Genomic DNA, 23,275 nt, shown 5'->3' with positions numbered 1-23,275 from the left:
CTCACAATATATTTTTGCAAATTTCAACATTTTGCAATGTGCTGAGTATTGCAATAAATATATTATGATTTATCACCTTATTTCAACTTTAAATTATGTCCTCGGTTAAATTTAGTCAGAATCTGTTTTATCCAGTGACATAACGTTATCTCACTTCAGTTTTGGGGGGGTTTATTTTGGATGGCAAATAAGATTGTCACCAAAACTGCCATGAATGTTGTTGTAAGATGGAATCAGGCTTTTATTGGCAAACAATTTGGCAATTACATGCAATCTGTTTGTGATAGTAAAGCAAATAACTGAAAAATTATCGAAAATCCAATATTTTTGATGTCTGTATAGACAGAAATTCACATGTAACGATTACTTTTCCACTCAGCAACCTTCCTCTTGTATAGGAACATAACCAGAATACAATCAGCTGGTAGCCAGTTGAGTCGAAACCCCTGGAGTTGCTGTCACTGACAGATCCGAATGTTTGCTCAGTCGGATCGTGAACAAACATTTAGTCACCGCAAGCCACTAATGTATTCATTTATAGTTTGTGTAGCTACATGGAAGCTGCTGTCCTATTTTTACTTGTGCGACTGAGCTTTACTTTTGAGCCGATTTAATCTAAGTTCTCTCAGGTAACATTGTCTCAGAATGGCGGTACATGGGATGAGACCTCTTGCTCAGTGTTACCAGAGGATGCATGCATGTATATAATACGACTCAATATCCTACTCAGCATGCAGAATGCACCATTGTTGAGTCGTGCTAATTATTTCACTGGACTATAATCCCTGACACAGGAAATGTAGAGCTAACATTGAACCTCAGATTGTACTTGCACAGATCGGGGTTTTGAACCTTTAGGGAGAGACCCGCCTAAGTTTTGTGCATATTGAAATCAGATTAAATTTCATGTGCAATCAAGGTAAGAAAATGCATTTTAATACCATGGTTAGACATAAAGACCAGTTATCATCATGAAGTCAATATAAACAGATCCTGACCACGTAGGTGTGTAATGGTCCTTAGCCTCCAAAATGAAGCAGAAAAATGAAGTCCCGTTCTTCAGCAGCCGTTTCAATGCTGTTTACATTAATTTACCCTAAAACTCATGACAAATGCCAGCAATGATTACATGTTGTGGTGACGCATGACTTAAATAAGGGACTATATAAAGCAGACACATGGGGAAAATAAAGGCTGTGTGACCTTGAGGTGAAACTACTAGGTCCAGCTGTGAGCGGATGATGCCACGTCGGAAATGTTTTTTAAAAGAAGATTTTTTTTCCAGCTTAAAGGTTTTGAAATGCTCCTCCAGAGGGAGTTGGATCACTGAACTGCCGGATTAGTCCGGACCACAACAGAGTCATGTCTGTGCATCCAGTCGTTTCACTGCAGGACTGTCTGTTTGATGACTTTCCCTTCTTTGTTAACGGCAAAGTTGTAATTCTTTGGATTGTCCAGTGCCTCCTCGATTCGTTGATCCAAGTTCTCCGTGGTGATGAAGTTCTTTACTTCCTCCTGAAAGAAAATGAAAGTTTTGTCAGTTTATCACTATGTTCCCTTTGCTCTACTTGCATAGTTTGGATGCAGAAACAACCCCTACCTGCAGCTGCAAAATCTCCCTCTCTTTTTCTTTGATGAATTCTTGCTGTTCCTGTTCCCGCTGAATGGCAGCTTCAATCTTCTTGCGCTCAGCTTCCTCTGCTTCTTTCTGGACCCTCAGAATTCTGAAATGATTTCCCCCCCAAAAAACATCACTTTTAGAATGAGACAGTTTCCATTCTGGAAGTGGAAGAAAGACACAAAGAGTGTATTCATGTCATCATCTTTTCTGTTCACCTGGCTTTCAGCATGCGCAGGTTCTCCTCGTTGTTCCAGCCCATCAGGGCTCGGTGCTCCTCCGCCTCCTGCCTCGCCCTCTCCTCCGCCTGGGAGCCCGTCTCCTCCTCGTACTTCTTTCGTAGCACCTCCTCCTTAAACTCCAAACTGACACACATGAAGAAAACTAAATACTCCAATCACACTGTCTTTACTCCAAATCTTAAAGTACACCAAGCATGTATCGTTTCATGTTTCTGAGACACTCTTAGTCACAGATTTGTGTGTAAGAGGTTCGAGAAATTGTTTACGAAGTCGTGTTCGAGTTCAGCTTTTTTAAAGCAACACAGAATATCTTTAAGACTGACGGGGAGCTCACTAAGTTGGAGTGACTATTTGTCACGGGAAACTGATTTTGACATACTGTCATTTAAACGTACCGGAGCGCCCTCATGATCAGCTTGTATTCCGTGTATCTCTCTTTGAGAACTACCATCTCCACCGGATCGACGGGGGGAGGCACTTTAATTCGCCCTTCTTTGGACTTGGCTACCGGGTCGGTGCGAGACTTTCGGCCCCGGACAGCTTCCACGAGCACGGCACTCCTGGGCGCTAAGAGCCGCGCCGCCTGCACGCTCCTCCCGCCGATTACCTGGAACATGTCAGCGTCTAAATGTGGTAACAGGTGCCGATTCCTAGATGCTAAATGTAACGCTTAATGAGAGCATTTGAGTTTGAAATCTGCGGTCTAGGTTAACATTAGGGTACAAATGTTATCGACCTAACACGGCAGCCATTTTGCTGCCCTCTGACCAGCGGAAGTGATTAGCAAAGAACGAGCTGCGCATGCTTGACTGCCTCCTGGAGGTTAGCAAAGGTTAGTTAGATACAGAATAAGCTATCAATAGTTATCAAGATAACAAACTAGGTTAAACAGCTTAATACACGCTGTTTTCTAAATATATTAAACGTGAGACACAAGAGTAAAGCCATTTCTACGAAAAATATTTTATATTATTTTATTGATATCTGTCGGATTGACATTTTCAGTGGGATAATAATTTCACGTTTGTGGAGTATTTCAATTAAGAATTGTGAATAATTATAAATCAGAGGGGGTGTCAAATGGACAAAAAGGGTCCAGTCCGGCCCGTGGATAGCTCTGTGGAAAATGTGGAACTTTCAGAGGAGGAGGCCATTTATGGTGAACTTTAAACTGTATTTTAAATTTTTGGTTTTAGTGTTTTTACTGAAGAAGAGATAACTTATGACCTGTCATACACCAGAGTAAGTAGACTACTGGATAAAGGTTAATTACAGGAAAATTAGTTTTTCTGTTCGTGGTATTCATTTTAATAACAGAAACGTTCCTTCCTGTTCACTATTTACAATGGAAATTCCTAGTTGTTAAAAAGTAATGGAATTGTTTCTGTGAATTCACAAATAATTGTCCTACATTTCTTTATTTCCTTTAAAGTGTAAGCCCAGCTGACATGTTTCTTTAATTTACTGCAGGAAGTATTATTGAATTTACACCTTTAAAAAGATCTGAGAGATTAAATGTGTAGTTAAGCTTCTTTACATTGAAAGAAACAAATTTTGATGTGTATTTTGAAAGCTTTTTAGGCAATAGCTTCATTAGTTCAGCCCACTTAAGAGGAAATATAGCTGTATGTATACATTTGTTGTCTTCGTGATTCTTCTTCTTTCTTTCAAGGTTGAGCAGCTTGACGCCTGATGTCAGACCGGTGACTGATGATCCTGCTGAGGCAATATATCAACACATTACAGGTAGAGACGCCTTACCAGCAGCATGGAATGATGGGAAATGGTGCAGTGCCGCTGTGTGTCGGTCGGTGACATTGAGCGCTGTAAGTAAAAAGAAACTGTGTGGGAATGCAATCTTAAACAGCAAAATGGCACCATTGTTACTGTTATATGGGATTTTCAAGTAGGATATTTACAGCAGCCTTAAACACAAATAAAAAAAACAAACCTGGTCTCAGGTATCAAATGGTAGTTGCAATTATTTTATCATTCCTGCACATTTTATTTTCTAATTTCCCAGAATGTCTTTAATATTTGACAAAACCCCAAATATGATTGAATGAGACATTATTTTGGACACATTTGTGTTACTAAGGCATGATGTTGAGCTTTGTAAATTGGTGATTAAAAGTTTTTTACCTTTAATATGTATTTTGGACATTAGAAGGTGTCATTCAACTGCTAACAGGTAAGTTTATTAACTTGCATCTGAAGCTAAAATTAGGCTGCATTGATGTCAGGGTGTGTGCTTTAGCTTTTTGTCTCCTAAACATCTTTAAAGGTGTGAAATGAAACTAAAAAATATGACACGTGCTGCAGGTGAGTTATATGTTTATTCAGCTTGTTGCCGGCTGTTACAGGTACACCAGTTACAGGTGCAGACTTTGTATTACTTTCACAGATGTAAAGCACCACATAGATCTACGATCAGCAGACGAACAACAAGGAGCTCCTGCAGTTATCTTTCGGCTTCACTGGTTAGCTGGGAATGAACTTACAGGACAAAACAAATCTAGTGTAGTTAGACTCAAAGACACAGTACATGATCATAAGGTGGAACCAGTAACAATTAGTCTTCTGCAGCATTTAAATGTCCAGATTGGTTTTTGCTGAAAAGTAGGAAGGCCCAAATTCACTCTGATTTGTTGCTTACAGCTTTTGTGTAGACGTCAATGCAGAGGAAGACAAACTAAAAAGGACACAAATGAGTCGATAACATAATGAAAAGAAAATTTTAAGGTTACTGGTTCACTGACTACTAATACAACTACTACTACTACAAAACCAGGGATGCAGGACATTCATTGATTGGAAGAGTTCCTTGAGGAAAATCAGCTCAAACACATATAAAATCCAAGCACTGAGAGTTATAGGTTGGGTTTTTTACATCCTCGTTAACAAACAATTGGTCAGGTGTTTGCACAACGAGGGTTCGGAAAGGTCAGATGGTTTACTCTACTGTTGTCTTGAATGTCATACGTGTCTGACTGAGAGGAACTCCACCAAAACAACGCTGCTGTCCAACGCAGACGTGTAACTAATGCAGTGCAGCCACTCTGCCCTTCGCAGTTTGCCTTCTACTTGATGTGTAGTGTCAGAATGTGTGTAGAAGAAGGGGGACTTCTGGTGGACCTCTTGTTTAGCACAAGGGCACAGCGGTCTTGAGAAAGGTGAGCTTTGATTTGTAGTTTGGGATTTTTTGGGTAAAGATGAAATAAATTTTGCGGGGAAAGCGAAGGGAAGAGCATGAAAGAGGGAGAGAGGTCATGTTAGGGAGGAATTCTCAGGATGTTCAGCTTAAAGATGAACGGGTAAGAAGATATACTCGATTTATGCCAGGGTCGGTGGCATTTAGGGTTTTAATTTAGAGCAGGAAGGGAAGGGTACGCCAGACGAATCTCCTCCCCCTCCAGGAGTTTCCTGTGAAAGTAAAGGAAAACAGATTGTTTACTGTTTATGTCTTCATATATAGCTGAAGTAAGACAAATTAAGATAAAGTAAGAAAAAAGATCATGAAAATTTACTGAAAACAAACACTGTTGGTGTAGATGAGCAGGAAGAAGGGTGTGTGTCACCTGTATGCTGCTATTTCAATGTCAAGGGCCATCTTCACATTGAGAAGGTCTTGGTACTCTCTCAGGTAGCGCGCCATCTCCTGCTTAGCTTCAGCAATATTGCGCTCCAGCTCACTTATCCTCATCTGTAAAAGTAAAAAACCACTTCAGCTCAGTTTAAGTGTCACAGTTAGCAACAGTCTGCTTCAAGCAGGGCAATGGTAAGCAAGAGTAGCTGCTTTGGTGTGCTCTCCCAGTTTGTTTCGACTTTAACTTTGCAGACGTTCACCTGCACTGTGAGCCTGTCATTATTTCCTGCTGTGCAGTAGAGCACGGGGAGGGTTAGCTGCTGCAGAGAATATATCTACATGTCATCCTGTAGATGAAAGAAACTTTATTTCTTCTTGCTGCTTTCTGAGCTGTGCTGGTTAACCATGTAAACACCATCTTTTCAGTTCTCTGCAGCACTATTTCAGAAGAAAGACTCTAAAAATAGCCAAAGGAAGAAGGCTGTAAGTCTGAAACTAAAATGCATGTTGGAGAATAAGGCTGAGCTCCATTCTCCCTATGCAGGCTCTAATTTCCCTGGTTCTTTGCCTCACCTGGTACTTTTCCACCTCCTTCGCCTGTGTTTCTTCCAGATCTTCCAGTTGCTTATTCAGGGAGTCGATGACATTCCGGAGTGCCTCGATCTCCGAGGAGCGGGACTGGAGCAGTCTCCGGTACTCCATGGTCTCCTCCCGGATGGCGTGCACGGCCTCGTTGTTTTTGCTGGCCATCTCTGCCACGCTTGCAAACTTGCTCTGGTACCACTCCTCGGCGGCCTGCATGTTCTTGTGCGCCAGCCGCTCGTACTGAGCCCTGATGTCTCGCAGCGCGGTGGACAGATCAGGCCGGGACACCTCCATGTCTATGCTGATGTTGGCCACCTGCAGCTGGGCCTGCAGCTCTGCTTGCTCCTCTGCAAAGACTTTCTTCAGGAACACCATCTCATCGCACAGGGAGGCCACAGTGGCTTCTGCATCACAGTTGTAGACAACGGCCCTGCTCGCCTCCTCTTTGGCCCTCTGCAGGGCCTCCTCGGCATCCATGCGCCGCTGTGCCTCCTCCTCATAGCGCTCCTTCATCTGCTCATACACATCGCGCAGGTAGTCCTTCTCTGCCTCCATCCTCATCTTCTCCCCATTCTCTGAGTCAATCATGGCCCTCAAACTCCGTGCCTCACCTTCATAGAGCGCCTGCAGACGGGACGGATCGTTCTGCCGCCTCCTCAGCGCATCTAGTTCAGCCAGTAGGGCTCGGTTCTGCAGCTCGAGGTGCCTCACCTTCTCAATGTAGGTGGCGAATCGATCATTCAGGTCCACAAGCTGTGCCCTCTCCTGGGAGCGCAGGCCCAGCAGCTCTGTGTTTAGAGAGCTGGCTTGAGCCAGGTTCATCCTCTGAGATCCATCTGGAAAGGAAGAGGAGGAGGTCCTTAGGATTCTCTTACCAGATGGAGGAGCTCGTGAAGAAGGGTAGAGAGATGAAGACACGGAGGATTTGGTGGTGGTTCGGGAGCCTTTGTAGCTGTCCCAAGGGCGGCGGGTGGAGAAGAAGGAATCGTAGCTCATGATGAAGTTTTGTTGTGGATTTTTTTTGTTTGTTTGTTTAAGAAAAGGAAATGTATGTTTCAGAAGGTTTTTTTTTTTATGTCCCCCTTGTTCTGCACACCATCGGTGTGGATGAGTGAGCGCTTTTGCACTGCACCAGTTCAGTGATGCTGCAGATCCTGAGCTTTTATAGAGTCACGTTGCTCCCCCCCTCCAACACAGAGAAACATCAGCGCTGTCAGCATTCACCAGGCCAATAGCAGGCTGCTGCAGTGAAGCGAGAGCAGCTTGGTTTGGAGATTCACTTTCAGCCACAGCAGGCAGTGAATGTGCAGTAGGGCAGATTTTTATTTAATGTGCTCCAAAATAGCATTGAAATCAATCATTGTTATCCCTCTATAAATTCCCAAAGGTGGTATTTTACTTTATACACTCAGCACAGGCTCAATTGCATTATCAAGCAGGGTACTTGCTTAGATTAAATATAAAAGAAACCTGGGATAGAACATATGAAAATGACTTGAAACAAAGACTTCTCCCCAACCCAGTCAGAGAAAATCAATAGTACTAGTAATAGACAGAATAAGGGCATATACCATAAGGAACAGACAGGCATTTAAAGCATTTAATGCTCCAGGGAACAATATTTAATCATTACTACAGAGATGAATACATAGATGACATCAGATGGATTTGTGGTCGACGTGTACTACATTTAAAAAAATAATAATAATAGGAACTGAACACATGGTTCATTGTTGGTTTATTGCTTTTTGAGATATTTAACAAACAATTACTTATTCACGTTTCCTCTAGATTGTCGTCTTTCTTAACTGCCATCTGTGCTGTTGCTGTGAAAGCTCTTTGGTAGATATACACCCTCCTACAATTACCCTTATACTGCTTTTATTTCCAGAGTGTCTTTAGACATATCTGTTTGATCTAATTAATGCAAACTGATGAGTCAGGGATGTTCTTCAGCTGTCCTGACTCTGACAGTGTGTGTGGGAGACACCACTGAAGAAGAAAGTGCTACAGTATCTGTATGTGCTGACACACAGAAACCCTCCGGCTGTTTAACACTCAGAGATGAGTCAGAGTTTATGCCTAATCAGCCCTAGTATTTACTTAAAAAGAGGCATCAGGCTGATCTAGCGAATGGTTACAATTCCTGCTCATGTTTATTGGCCATTAAAGAAAACACTTTACTCTGTTTTTCACAGCAAATGTTTCTACAGATGTCAGCAAGGTCTGCAAAACATTTAAAAAAAAAGACAACTCTGTTACAACTTTGAGAATCCATCCAGCGTCCTGTGAAAGGCAAGATACTCACAAAACATTTTGAGAATGAAGTGCCATACTTTATTGCTTATATTAAAGGTTTTTTTTTTTATTAGGCAGAAAAACTATTTTTTTTTTTTGGTGCTTTTATGAGTATTTTAAACATCACATTTTAACTTAAACCTTAAAAAACACTGATAAGCTACACGGTGCCACTAGGTGGCAGCATTCGGCCTTTAGACCGCATGGAAGTAACATTATTGGTAACGTTGTAGTTTACTGTAGTCCCTAATAGAGGCTATTGGATTGTTGTTTTACATATTTCTGTGTGAAATGCATAAGTGTTATTATATTAGAGAGAAGCAAAATGTGTTAAATTTCTAAGTCTCTGCTGTGGTCAGTGCGTTAGCTCAATTCAAATTGATTCGTAAAAACAACATTATATATCAAAAATGTTACTGCCAATATCTTTCATAAAATATGTGACAGTTATTACAGAAATCTATAGACTTTTACTGCACAAGTTTTATTTAGGAGTTTCTGCCAAATACCAGCTGTAATTCTTTGCAATGAAAATGCTCTCGGCTAAAAGGGTCTGTGAATAATCCTGAACAAAATATAGTCTTGATTTAGAAGAAAACATAAGGCTTTAAAATGTAAACCATTTAATAACAGACTCCTTATGCTGCTTTTGTTTCTGTGTCCTGTCATGTCTCACTGAGATGTTTGAACACAGCCATTAAGGATATTATATAATTCAGTTGTCACAACAACAGTCGCCTCTAAGTGTTTTTGTAAGGTAAAGAGCTAGAAAGAAGAAAACATAATAATCAAACGAGCAAACACTTGGCAACAGTGGGAAGGAAAATCTCTTATTTAACAGGAAGACACCTCAAGCAGAACCAGGCTCAGGGACGTCCAACCATCTGCCGTGACCAGTGGAGGGTGAAGTGATATTATCTGCTTCCTCAACCATGACATGATATCACATGCGCCCCCAGGTGTGGAAGGGTGAATTCCATATTTAAAGTTATCACTTTAAATATGGAATTCACCCTTCCACACCTGAACTAAAGTTATCACTTAAGCAATAAAGACCAGTCCTAGAGTGCATTCCTCCACACCACACATGAACTTAGATCCAGTCCTTATTCAGTAGGATATCTGGATCCAGATGAGCTGGGAATATTTTCTTGAGAACATCAAGACAACGTCTTTCAGTTTTTTGGGGTTTTTTTTTAATTTAATGTATTTGTGACGATATTACATGTACATATAAGATAATATATAATTTTACCTCATCTCATGACGATAATAAATCCCTTAAAAAATTCCTGGATCAAAACTTGAAACTCCGATTTTATTTTTTATTTTATTATTTTGTTTTTTGTTTTGTTTTTTTACAATTTCTATGAATAAAAAGATGCTCAGGCAGAAAACTGAGCCGGTCACATGACCTACTTGGCGGATGTGAAAACAATAACATACTCATCTGAATGAAGATTTTAGGGGGTTTCTGTAATAAGATCAGCGCTTAAAAAAATGTTATCAACCAGAGCGGACTTTAAAAGAGACACATAGACCCTAAATTCAAAAAATAAAAAGAGAAAGAATGACTTAAAGTTTTGTCTAAAGACGTTTTTAGTGATATCTGCATTCAAGCGTTCAAGGCTTTGAGCACTAGGTGGCGCAGTTGCACTGCATGCCAGTGTGGCAGCTGTAGATGGTTCCAGATGAAATAGTTTTGTGAATAAATGTATTTCCCCACTTACCTTTGACAGCATACGCTCAACTTAAGATGCTGTCATCACCTGCTGCAGGCTCTGCCTACAGCTACCATAATCATGATCGTGTCAGCGAGTCTCGTACAGTCAAAGAAATCTGCAAATCCCATGTTTATTCAGAGGTCATTTACAGCGAATATATTTCCCAGTGGTACATAAGGTAAAAATAAGTACATAAAACATTTTAGTTGACAGATAGACTTTGGAATGTCAGGCTTTTCATTGCTAAAATCGTTTGTACGTTTACAAGAATTGCAGGTGCACATTTCCACGTTTAAAGAAACAAAACAAAAACAAGTCAGTGTGTGTACTTGAACTATATGACAGAAATGAAAGTCAGATCTCACCTCCAGTGTTTTACATTCACTTGAAATGTGTAAGATACCTATTTACACGAAATCACATAAAGAATATCAGACATGAGCGACGTATAAACTACAGAAATTTACCTTTAGGCTAAGTTGCAATACAAAAAGTGTATTCCTTTGGTAGAAAACATAGATCTCAAGGAAGGGAGAAAAAACATGTGCAGGACATAAAGAAGTAGCTCTTGCATCTCTTGCACGGCCTGACACACTTCTTACATCCATGGGGCCAATGGGCTGTGGGACTAAACATTCACCTCATATCAGGAGTGCTGCATATTCATTTATGTTGGCAAGAGCAGCCCGCTGACTGCTGGGCTGTTTGCACTGGCACTGCGTTACTTGAAACACAGCAACTTCTGATTATAGCATGAAGGCGATCATTCACAGGTCGATCTGTACAGTACTTTGGTTCATTTTTTTAAATCACCAAGTCTTTAAAGAGTGCTGGGGGTTATATTACGCGCAGTGCGTCCAAGTGTAAACTATGTGCCCACAGTTACAGTATAGACAGAAACATTGGAAATGAAGCTGTTACATGTACAAAAAGAAAAAAAAGAATAGAAATCTTATTTCTTCAGATCGTTTCTTTCTTTTTCCAGACTTGTCTTGTGCGTCAAATGGAGCGATTTTACTGCCACAGACATTAGTAATTTCAGCCAGTGCCACTCAAACGTCATTAACTTCATCTGCTCGCTCAGAAGATTTTCAGCCGTTTGCCAATCGCTCTGCCCCCCTTTGCCACTCTCTGGCTCGGTTGGTCTTTAGAAAGCGGGCAGTACTTGATGGTGTGCGCATTGTCACCGTTGGCACTGCAGAGGGGGCAGGTGTACGCCCGGAGGATGGGGCAAAGCACTCTGCCGTCCACTGTCTTCAGGATATGGGTGCCGTAAACTTCCTCTGGTGCGCCGTTATTCCGACAGAAGACGCACACTTTGGGCTCCGGTTTGCCCCTCTGAGCCTGTTTGCGTCTTCGGTCCATGGCGAGCAGGTCGAAGCCAGAGAAGCTTCCCTTGTACGAGGGGGAATCTCTGTCCCCCAGCTGCGAATCACTAGCGAGGTGTTCGTATGGCCTGAGAAGCGAGATGCGCTCTTTGAGATCATAGATGGAGATTGGCGGGGAGCTCGGGGCCGCGCAGTAGCAGTCCAAGGGTCCGTCGTTGGTGTCCCTGCCGTGCCCAATTACGCAGGAGCAAACCGGGGAATCGTCCTCCAGTCCCAAAGTCGCTTTAAGAGACTCGGTTATAGAGTTAGGGCTGAAGGGCGGACTGTTGATCTTATTTTTGGCGACAAGTGTCGACAGCCCGAGGTAGTCGTTCCAAAAATTAAAGGTGTAATCATAAGGAGACCGCGCGTCCAGGTAACCGCGGTCTAAGAAATCCATCCTGTCAGAGCCGCACAGTTTAACGTCCACACTAGTGAATAGGCGTTTTGGATTGGATGGCTGTCAGCATGAGGATCCAGTGGAGGGTTCCTCTCTCTGCTCCTGCTGGGTCTACTTTGCAGAACATTGAGCATGCAGGCGCTGTTAAGTTGCCCAGAATAAAACACGGGGGCGTGGTTTGGTTCAAGTTGATTTTCTCTGTGGCCCCATAGGAGGGTCTACAGAGCAGGGAGTGACTGAGCTAGGAACTCATTTCCCCTCCCATAATATGACGATTAGCACCGAAATCTCTTTGTGTTAAAAGAAAGTAAGCTACCCTGTTGGTTGGGTTTGAAAGAAATCAGCTGTTACTCTGTTGAACTCAAGATGTGACTGGTTTTATGACATATTGTCAATTTACTTTCCCCCCTTCGCTTTTTAGTATAGATAGATAGATAGATAGATAGATCAGAGTGGATTTGACCTGTCTTCCAGTGTATTTTTTGTTTCCTCAACTTTTTCTAAGCTGCTTTTTAAAATTTTACGTGATAGAGGGTCAAAGGAGTTCTTAAAAAATCATTCTGCTCTGCAGAATTCTGTATCATCCTCCCGATGGTAGCAGTTCACACCGAGAGTACAGATTGTGGTTCTAAACAGTGTGAATGGTCTTTCTGATCAAAGATTTACAGTGCAGCCTGGTGAAGTTGTTATCCATGCAGATATTGTGATATTTGTCAAACTGGATTTGTGTAGTTGGTTGGTTTTTAATAACAGTGCTGCTCAGACCAGCATCATATTTAACCCTTGTGTTGTCCTCGGGTCAAAAAATGACCCCTGGGTGAATGGCAAACAAGTATATGGGAATCCCGAGGACAACACAAGAGTCATAAGAATAATCTTGCCTTGTTTGTGTCACACCAATCGACAAACCGCCTTACATTTGAATGATACATGCTTATATTTTCATTCTTAAAGACTCAATTCAGCACAGCAGACTTGACTTATTTTCTCAGATTTGTCTCCACAGCCACAGAACCGTGGCAGGAGGGTTGAATTTTCCATCTGCGCTCTATTGCACTTTTGATTACATTAAATAAGATATTTGTTTAGCTTCTTTTTTAATCTTCATCTTGTGAATCGAGGCTTGTTAATATCAATATAACGTAGCCTGAAAAGCAAAAGTCACAAAGATGCCAAAACTGTCACAAGGTGTCACAAGTAGGAACTCTTTGATTTAGGGAGGGAGGGAGGTCACAAGCCCTGAACAATAGATTATGATGTGTCTTAAAGAATAGGTCATATTAGACTTTGTCCTACCATATCTCATACTGGAATCACATTATGAATGAGTCTTATAACCAATATGGATAGAGGAATCGCTACAGCAACCAAAACCTCTTTTGTGCATATGGGCATATGGGAATTGATTTAATGCTTGTTCCTTAGACTAAAAGTCCCAAAAGTTTGTTTTTTGCAGTGCCTTATACAACTTTAATGACAATAACTTTCTAGTTTGAATGAGTTGGGGATACATCAGTAGCTGAAGAGACAAAAAATAAAAGAGTGCCACATAGTGGAACTAGGAAAATTCAAAAAGTGTAGGACATAGTCATGTAACGCCTCAAGAAGCAGTGACCTTTAAGCGCGCACACACAAAAAACATCTTGTGCTTGACGACTGTAGCAGATTCCATCCTTCACCGATGATGAACCTGTCACTTCTGCATGAAGCTGCACATGTTCTGCTTCCCCTGAGCCCACGGCTTGGTGCTCACAACCAGTCCTCCTCTGCTCCATTGTCTCGTCCCTGTAGCAGGCCGTTTAACTTCATTAATATGCATTAAAAAGGAGTGTGCCACATCTGTGTGTGTGTGTGTGCGCGCGTGTGTGTGTGTGTCAGTCAAAGCCCTGTAAGGAGGGCGCCCAAAAAAAGAGCTTGATAACTGGCCCGACTGCTGGGACAATGACAGTGTTACTATTTTTGTCACACCCTCAAGTGAAATATTAAGGACAGTGAAAATTGAGACAGAAGTCATTTGCATGTCTTATATTTTCAAATTGGAGCTCAGATTAATTTTCTGACTGTGGTTTTCATTGATGAAATAAAACCCGTAACGGTCTGCTGCAGATTAAGACTTAGTCTGTGGATATGATTCTGCGATTCGTTTACAGGAAAACAGAAACGGCGTCGTTTTGTAAGCCACTTTGGTGCGCCTTATAAATGTGCTTGTTTATAGGTTCATGTTCAGCCGCTGGGAATATATATTGTGGAATAAGACCTGTATTTGGGTCACAAAAGGGGGGGGGGGTGAGTTTCATTCTAAATCATGCCAAAATCTTCAAGAAAATATGCGTGCATCCAAAATTTGCACGGGCCTATAAATCCTGGGAAGGCTTCTTTTAAAAGCGATTACATTCGCTGCTGCTGCAAAAGTTTCCAGTGAGTGTAAGACGGCGCAAAAGCATGAAGAAAATCATGTTAGCGAGACAGTTTCTTGTATGTGAGAATAAATTATCATCAGAATACACCACATGGTCTCTTTTCAAGGTCACCTCCAGCTCTGCATGCACAAAGGAAATCATGAGAGAGCATTTAAAAGATGAATGGCTGCCATATCACAATGGATAAATTGCACGGGGGCCAATATGACATGTGGCTCTGCTGCTTTGGGCCTACCCTTTATTATTCTTAATGCAAAACGTGTTTGGCAGCAACAAAGGAAGTATTGATAATGAATATGAAATGTATTTATTTTTACATTAGAAGATTTCATTTCAGACTCACACTACTCGAAAGCATGGCAACAGCAGAAAGGTTTCTGGCATGAGAGGAGAATAGGCAAGTTCATTTATAAAAAGCCTTTTAAAAGACAGGTCAGCTCACAGGTGCTTTACACAGTAAAGCAGTAAAGAAGAGAAATGTTTGATTAGTTAGTAAGTCATGGTGCAGTTAACTGCATCCATTTTCTTAGCTTAAGCTTACGGGGCTGCCAGAATCTATCCCAGCTGTCATGGGGCCAACACAGAAAGTGAGACAAGCACACACACTCACATCCAAACCTACAGCCAGTTTGAAATCACCAATTAACCACAGAGCATGTCTTTTACTGTGGGAGGAAGCAGCTTCACTAGCAGGCACAGTGAAGCCATGCAAACCCCACACACAAAGACAAAAGAAAACAAGGTGGCTCTTATTGTTGATTTAAATGTTACGTCTTTAGGAGAAGCTAACATATTTTAAATCACTGGTAGTCATCTACTGCAGCTTTAATATAGTTGCAGCCCAGTGCTGGTCTGCTCTCTGAAAGATGGAATAAACCTACGGTACTTGATTTATGTTTTTTGGAGTAAAAACCTTTGAACGTGAGTGTAAAGTGCAACTTCAGAGCAGAAGTAATACGATCAAACGTTATCGTCACCTCTGATATATCCTATCGTATTAACGAACATTGTGCACATGTGATTTTCTTACATGCAATATGCTCCTAAGGAAAACACAAAGGGGCGTTGCCTTTGTTACTGCTATATTTTGCGTTTAAATGGACGTCATTGATAAGAAATATGCTGTGGTAAATTACTAGGTTTCAATGTGTCATTTACATTTTAAGCAATAAGAGTCACTTGAAAACAATGAATGATAAGCTTAAACTGGTAACTGGCCAAGATAACAATAAGTAATCACTACTTCCATTGTAGCCAACCAGCAGTAACAAATGTTGCTTTGTTCACATAAAACGTGGCCATTGTTTAACTGTGTTTACTTCACAGCCCTGTTTGGCCTCCACACAGGCTCATTGCGGAGTGCGAGCCACAGCTAGTGTTTTTTTTTTCTTTGTTTTACACAGATAAAGCTACAATAAATGCAGGGACTCTGGCTTGCAATGGGTTAAAAAAAATCTTCATGCATAAATACGGCTCCAGAGTGAGATGACGGTACCCAGAGGCCTCCCAGGCAGCTCTGTCTGCTCTACAGCCGAGGTAGAGATGGGCAGCCGCTCCATCCCCATTCATCACTGTCAAGTTGAATAGAAAATTAACAAATCCGTTAATTAAAAGACCTCTCTAGACTCTAGTGTGTTTGTGTGTGTGTGAATGTGTGTGGTGGTGTGTGTGTAACTCGTGCCAGCTGCACTGCTTCATTGTGCAAGCTACAGCAGCCTGGCACAAGAGACACACACAACACTCCCTTCAATGCTAACATACACATGCACACAAACACCCACCGCTCCTGCCGACCCCTGCCATTCCTGCCGCTGCATTAATTACATAAACTGCATAATGTGGCCAGCCTGAGCTTCATTTCATTCCCAATCTCTGTCTGTCCCCAGACACAGACTAGGGTAGGGAATCAGTTGGGGCTTTGATCCCTGACCTCTGCCTCCTCTCGTGGGAATATAAGCCTGCGCCCCTAATGGTCATCCATCTGCACACACCCCCAAGACCCCCAGCTCCTAGATTCAGCCCAACCCCAGACACGTGTCAATGTCGCCAGCAGCAATAGGGAGCGCTAAACAAGCCAAGGTCAACCTGAAATTAGGGGGTGTCTTTCGCCCTGTCAAGTGCTTTGTCACGACCACCAACTCGCTGAATGCCGCCTGCTATTACTTACCCCAAGACTCCACCCATTCCCCTCAACAGCACGCATTCACGTATTCACACACATGTACTTAATACCCTCTCAACATGGCTGAAGTGGTATGACTGAAAGCACTGTTCATCTGCATGTACACCTTGAGATTGGTGGACATTTTTTTTATTTAAAGCTGAGTCCATGATACACTTTTTAAAATCCATTCCTTAAAATTGAGAGCTGGACTAATTAATCAGCAGTTCCATGTATTGTGTTTTAAAATTAACGATATCTCTGGCATACACCTCAAACCTACAACGGTTCCACCTTATCCCAATGGAGTTTGGCAGTTTCTTTGTTTTATATACAGATATTGCAAAATGATTCATTGATAAATTATAAAACAGTCAGCAGATCAGCAAATTTTCTTCTTCTTTTACTTTACACATCTTCAAAGAAAGGCTGGGATTATTGCTAATTCCAGGTCATTTCTGTAGATGGCCGCCTCTTTCTGAGCCTGGTTCTGCTGGAGTTTTCTTCCTATTAAAGGGGACTTTTTCCTTCCCACTGACGCCAAAGTGCTTGCTCATTGGGGGGGGTCATATGATTGTTAGGTTTTTCTCTGTATGTATCATTGTTGGGTCTACCTTACAATATAAAGCACCTTGTTGTTGGGATTTGACGGTGTATAAATGAAACTGAATTGAAATTGAATTGAAATTAAGGGTTTGTTTGGCAACATATCATAGCTTGCTTAACCCTATTGTGTAGCCTACAGTTGGCTAATTTTGTCTGACCAAAAGCCAAAAGTGTGTTACTATGTCACCACATAAAAAACAAAGGCAGATGAAGTAAAAACAACAATATGATATAAAATGGCAGATGAAGCTTTTTCATTTTGTGCCTGCTTTGCAAAGTACCTTCCATGATGGGGCGATGGTGGCTCAAGAGTTGGCAGTTTGTCTTGTAATCGGAAGGTTGCCAGTTCGAGCCCTGGCTTGGACAGTCTCGGTTGTTGTGTCCTTGGGCAAGACGCTTCACCCGTTGCCTACTGGTGGTCAGAGGGCAAGGTGGCGCCAGTGTCCGGCAGCCTCTGTTGGTGTGCCCCAGGGCAGCTGTGTTTGCCATCACCTGTGTGTGAATGTAGTGTAAAGTGCTTTGGGGTCCATAGGGACTAAGTAAAGTGCTATACAAATAGAGGCCATTTACCATTTTAAAGTTGCCTAAATATATATATATATATATATATATATATATATATATATATATATATAAATATAAATAAGGGACCATTGCTGAGGTCACTGGCTGTAACGAAACATGTCACCACAAGGAGAGCAGAGGAAGAGAAGAAGGGACGTTGTGGGGCATGGATCAGAAACTTGTTTAACTCACCCAAATCTGCAGATTAGAGCGGGAAGTGGTCAAAGGGCTTAGAGTGTATCGGTACAATGGGGCAGAGGGGATTAGAAGTGGATTCACTGAGCCCCTGCGATGCCCTTCATCTCTGAGGGTCCAGCCAGAGCACCTTTGTTGGGTTAACTAACGGCACTTCCATGGACGCAGTGAGCAGGCCAATCCCTTTTTAATGATGCAGGGAAAATTCCATTGGCCCTGATTTTCACAATGCATTCGAGAGCCACCATTGTCCCACACATCATGTCAAGCTTTTAAACTGTGCAGCCAGGCGAGTGGGCTGCGTGGTGATTGAAGTCCGTTTGTAGCGTTTTAGCCAGGCTAGAAAGAGCCTCCGCTAAAACAATGCTGATATCTACATCTATTTTATGGTTGGAGCATAATGCCTGGGCTTTAATTGCCATTGTGGCCACCGATGCTTTAAATAAATGCAGTCGTCTTGAGTTTAATGGTTTGTAACAAAGCACTATAAGATGGTGAGACTGTAAAGGTAAAAGGTTTAATATCCTGTGGTTCCAGTGCTGTGGAGATTGAAGTCTTAGTAATGAATTCCTCAGTTGCAGAGGTGATCTGCAGAGAAATTGTCAGCGCAATTGACCTAAAACTTAAAAAGTAGCTGCACAGATATTGGTTTCACACTTTTCTCATAGATTAATTTTCAGAAAAAGCTTTTAAAACAGTCATGATAATAAAAAAAATGAATAACTGATGCCTCAGAAAGAGTTGAACTAGAGTCAATAATAAGTCTTGTCTGTGTTGCACTTTCCTTGCTGATGATGGTTGACACCTAAGTGTTTATACACCAATCTGCATTTAATCATTAATTATTATTAATCTCTGTCTCTCTTCCATGGCATGTGTTTTGCCCTGTTTCCCTCACCTCACCCCCAACCGGTCACAGAGATAACAGATAACTGCCCCCTGTTTTTTCCCCACTGTCGCCAAGTGCTTGGTCACAAGGGGTGGTCTGATTGTTGAGGTTTTCAAGGGTCTTTACCTTACAGTACAAAGCACTTGAGGTAACTCATGTTGTGGGTGGTGTTATATAAATTAAACTGAAAAATTGAATTGAATTGGTGTACTGGCCAGTGGCAAAAGCAGTTGGTTAGCCAAGTCTATCATTTTGGTTCAGGCTAGAAACCCTCAGGAGCTTTTGCATAGCTTTTTGTGAAATTTCATACAAACTTCCATCATAGTCTGCAGCGTATTGCTATTAATATGCTAGAAATTTCCCTACCTAGGACAACTAGCAGGTCAGAGTTTTCCTTTACCAGTTTCAAAATCTTGACATATGGTGAACACAGACTGTTTCAAGCTGCCCACTCAGTGTAGTGAACTGACAGCTGGGGGGTGATATACAAAACTATTTCAGGCATTTAGCGCTATCATTCTGTTTAGCTAGTCCAGTATTTTGGTGATATTCCCATTACATCCATAAATTTGGTTACACCGCTAACAATGCCATATGCATGCATCTACAGTGTTAAAGTAAAAGTGAGTTCAGTGCACTGTGTATGAAGTTGTGAGATTATCTGCTTATTGCAAGTTAAGTGTTGTCCTTTGTTTGCTCCGTGCTTAAACCCTTTAGCTTAGCTCTAAAATGCAGTGAACTCAAACCCTCCTACCTCCAGACCATTAGATCTCTGAGGCAGATGTGTCTTGGCCGTATCAGCACACGCTCGGCTGTCTCTTGTGATCTTTCAGCTATGCAGCTGCTGTCATGTCAGGGCTCTCTCTCTCTCTCATCTTGCATTTGGTTTCCTGAAACTGAATTACAAAGAAACTGTAAACTTAAAGGGAACAGCTTTGGGTTCATTTGGGTTTGTGGCTTAAATAGCTGAATGGGAAAGTCATTCTCGGTTTGTACATCTATCATGTGATACTTCATAGTCACATTTGATCTAGCTTTTATATTGAGGTGGAGGTTTGGGACCTGATGGAGGTGGTCTGATGAAATAAAAAAGACAGAAAGTAGGATGTTGTTTTGTTTTTAACATATTTTTTTATTGTTTGTGAATGCAGTCTGTCTACACCTCCAGTCATGTTTATTCTCTTGCTGTCTATTCATAAGCAGGGGAATATAATTCGATGAAGCTTTGTATTTTTTTTTTTATTTAGTCTTTGTGTTCATAATAGTGGTCCTTTGTACATATCAAAGAGTGAAATTATGTATCCAAAAATAAGTTGTTTTGGAGTTGACATCAATACCTGATTTTTCCTGATGTCAGATTTCATTATAGGTGGTACAGATATGCCAACAGGTTGGTTGTTTTGACACCAATAATAAAAAATACACCATCAAATACACCGTTTTTAGTTACTTGCTTTAACTAAGATCAAAAGAGAACTTCTTTTTTTGTCTGTTGAACATAAAGCCACAGTCAGCAGCTGTTTAACAAAAATAGTTCTATCTACTAACTTTACTAAAGTTTGCTTATCTCAGTAGTTAAAGAGGTACAAACCCCTTGTTTAACTCAACTCAAATAAAATGTGAAAACAGTTATTCATGGTATGGAAATATACCACAACATTAAATCCACCTGTCTGTAGGTACATCTACAGAATCATCCATCTGGGCGTGGTGTTGTTGTGGTGTCAGGTACACAGACATTTTAGGGTTCTTTGGGTTGTGGGAGCTTGTAATTTGTAATCTTGAATACTTTCTCATGTTCTTCAAACCTATGGCAGGCTGGACTTTCTGCATGTACCTTTAAATGTTTTAGTGACCTTAATGCTAGTTCGAGGTTCAAATTTACCAATTTCCTTTCACTGTTCTTTTCCTCTTCTTCTTCTGCTGTACTTATCAAACCTCAGGTTAAAACAATCACTAAGAGCAATTTGCTGCTGTTAGTTTACCTACGATCCCATCTGCAGCTCACATGTATATGCAGACTGGTGGACCCATGTGCAGATGAGAACAGGCCTGGTGGTGTTGTGGTCGATACCACACAGGACCACAGATGGGTCCCTGCACAGTAGAGCCGGTGGCTGGCGCCGAGGCTTGGGCGCTGGCCAGATGGGCCACCCTGAGAGAGGCTCAGCCTGTCAGGCCCAAACAGGCTGATCTTATTACTCTGGGCCAAGACTGGAGTGTGGTGCTACAAACACACCCACACATACTTCATCAGGGGAATCGACATTATCATGACTGACTATCACAGGCTGGCTTCATTTTGGTTTGTGTGTGTGTTTTCACCTGTGGTTTCATTCCTGTTTTAACTGGAAATATCAGACTTCATGTTGGTTTCCCATGTTTATCTGAGAAAATCGTTTTCTCATCTCAGCACAATGGTTCCTCCCTGCTTTTTCACAATGGGGGAATACTCCTTGTGCAAGCTGGTGCATCATACAGCCCATATTTTCAGATGGGTTTTTCAAGGCTAGTAGTGAATATTATTTATAAAGTGAGTTTTGATGACATAGCGTCATATCTGGAAACTCATATTCAGTCTAAACTAATTTCCAGTCTTATATTAAATACAATTTAAAATCATGCATAATCCTGATGAGGCTACTTAGAATGCAAATCCTTTTTTTTTATGAGATCTTAAAATGTTAATAGAGATAGCAGCTCAAAAACTGAATTTGCTCTTCAAGCTTTTCAGATCAAGGTTGCAGTCAGGCTCCCCAAATATGGATGAGTGCAGCTGAATGTGAGGCAGGGTGTTAGAGAAATCATACTCAGTATGCTCTCCAAAAGATCTCCCAGGATAAATAAATGTTTAAAAAGCTGATTTTTTTTTTAGGTCTGACAGCGGTGCTACATTCCTGCCAATGTGGAGTGCTGGGGTAACAAGAAAATGATCGCCCACCATATGGAGTCCTATCTGCTTTCACCTAATGGCTGAATTCCATGTGTAGCTGGTGTGTAGTTATTTTCTCTTTTCTGCATCATCTGTTGTAGTGTTTCTGGTCACAGGAGTGTCAGGTTCAGACTGATATACAGTCAGTATTTCTTAGACCTGGACTTTTAGTGACTTTAGTCCCATACAACATGCTGTATAAATACATGGGGAGTGAAAAGTGGTGAGTGGAGAAGAAGTGCTAAAATATCACAGTGTATCAGTGTAAGTCCTGTGGTATGACAATTTGCAATGTGGCTTTGATGTAGAAGGCAGTTCAGATGAATCTCTTGGTTTTTGCTGGATGTTTTCCTGTTTCTTAAGTGCATGACTTTCAGATGCTGTTCATCTGCTGTAGATTGCTTTTTGGAGCTGAGACGACTTCTTTTGTTTGTGCAGAGAACCTGGAGAACTACTGCTCAAGATTGTTTGTTTTTACATTTAATTGGAAGAAATATTGAAATGAGATTTGGCTCAAGACTTTTGCACAGTACTGTAAATGAAAGCAGTAACTAAAAATGGCAAAACAACTAGAACTAAAGCAGTTTTCCTGTACGTGTTTTCTGATGCCACATTTTAAAAAAAAGTTCATTTAGGAATATGTGAGAGGATGGCGTAAAATGAATGTTTTAATCTGTTCAATTATTCGAAACAGTGGTGACTTAGCTTGTAATTATAGTGTATAGAAGCTCGACTGGGCAATTTATGATGAAAAATGTGAGCGGCTGTAATCAATGTTTTATTTTGCCGGTGCCAAATCAGCTGCATTGAGCTGTCATTTACTCCAACCTTTAATTTTCGAGCTGCCAAATGATGTTTCTACATTAACAATGATAGACTCGCATCTGTGGAGCAGAGCTTAATGTTGCACGCTGCCAAAAAGAAATGAATTTCTATTGCCTTAGCATCATCCACAGTAATATAAACCATCCTGGTTTTTGTTCTCAAGCTGACAGCCCTGAAACAGGATGAATGAAAAACCATCTCCCAAGGTCAAGGTCATGGTTTGGACTGATTTAGGCTCCAAGGCCCTTCTTATTGTCTGAAAGCATCTCCATTTGAAATTCACTCGAAATAAAGTCAGGTTTGACTGTCAGTGCGAACGGGGCACGTGGGGGTTGTAATAACCACAGAAGCGGAGCTCGATGGATGGGTAGGTTTTCTTACCGCACATTGATTTCCACATTTGGGTGATTAAGTTTATTATTTGGCCCGCGGCTACATTAGCATGTAATTATCCAGGGTATCCTACAGAGAGAAGAATATTTAACTTTTGAGAACAAAGGGAGGATCACGGCGGTCACCTGAGTCTCTTTCAGAGAGGAGGAAGGAAAAACAACATGGAAGCGTTCGGCTTGGTTGCTTTGGCCTGGGACCGTGTTTAGCTCCGAGGTTCCTCGCTGTCTGCCTCCTTCCCTCTTTTCTCCCCTTTTCTTTCCTTCCCCTAGCAAACATTTCTACCCGACTCTTTTGTTTGCCAAGATCCAGGTTACCATGGCTACCAACTGGCGCTTTATGAGCACCTCATCCCTCATCTAAATATTCCTAGTTATCTATGGTAATGAAATGCACACACCATTATCTGGCTTAATGAAATACACTCTATTGTCTATGATTAGAAGGGGAAGGCTTTATGTCTCAGCAGCGTT

At 41.4% G+C, this 23,275-nt stretch overlaps 3 protein-coding genes and 1 long non-coding RNA gene across 4 annotated transcripts; 1 reads left to right on the top strand and 3 right to left on the bottom strand.

Moving 5' to 3' along the window:
* Window positions 1–620: 620 nt before the first annotated feature.
* Window positions 621–2,617, bottom strand: mrps26 (mitochondrial ribosomal protein S26). Its single transcript, XM_040042363.1, has 4 exons — window positions 2,256–2,617; window positions 1,837–1,983; window positions 1,601–1,724; window positions 621–1,515 (listed from the first exon to the last, which is right to left on the bottom strand). The coding sequence occupies exons 1-4, from the start codon at window positions 2,474–2,476 to the stop codon at window positions 1,384–1,386; spliced, it is 624 nt and encodes a 207-aa protein (XP_039898297.1). The 5' UTR covers window positions 2,477–2,617; the 3' UTR covers window positions 621–1,383.
* Window positions 2,618–2,672: 55 nt separating this feature from the next.
* LOC120740194 lies at window positions 2,673–4,584 on the top strand. Its single transcript, XR_005697334.1, has 2 exons — window positions 2,673–3,102; window positions 3,533–4,584. It is a non-coding gene; the product is annotated as an uncharacterized LOC120740194 (long non-coding RNA).
* A 165-nt stretch (window positions 4,585–4,749) lies between these two features.
* Window positions 4,750–7,187, bottom strand: si:dkey-33c12.3 (uncharacterized protein LOC335380 homolog). Its single transcript, XM_040042348.1, has 3 exons — window positions 6,020–7,187; window positions 5,439–5,563; window positions 4,750–5,283 (listed from the first exon to the last, which is right to left on the bottom strand). The coding sequence occupies exons 1-3, from the start codon at window positions 7,025–7,027 to the stop codon at window positions 5,223–5,225; spliced, it is 1,194 nt and encodes a 397-aa protein (XP_039898282.1). The 5' UTR covers window positions 7,028–7,187; the 3' UTR covers window positions 4,750–5,222.
* A 3,673-nt stretch (window positions 7,188–10,860) lies between these two features.
* Window positions 10,861–11,975, bottom strand: LOC120740183 (nanos homolog 1-like). The gene has a single exon (XM_040042362.1). It carries the CDS (start codon window positions 11,818–11,820, stop codon window positions 11,134–11,136), a length of 687 nt encoding a protein of 228 aa, XP_039898296.1. The 5' UTR covers window positions 11,821–11,975; the 3' UTR covers window positions 10,861–11,133.
* Between the last annotated feature and the right edge of the window lie 11,300 nt (window positions 11,976–23,275).

This window comes from Simochromis diagramma, unplaced genomic scaffold (genome assembly GCF_900408965.1).
Source record: "Simochromis diagramma unplaced genomic scaffold, fSimDia1.1 OVJJ01000304.1, whole genome shotgun sequence".
NCBI lineage: Eukaryota > Metazoa > Chordata > Actinopteri > Cichliformes > Cichlidae > Simochromis > Simochromis diagramma.
The sequence above is the reverse complement of the archived record's forward strand: the minus strand, read 5'-3'. Positions and strand labels throughout refer to the sequence as shown.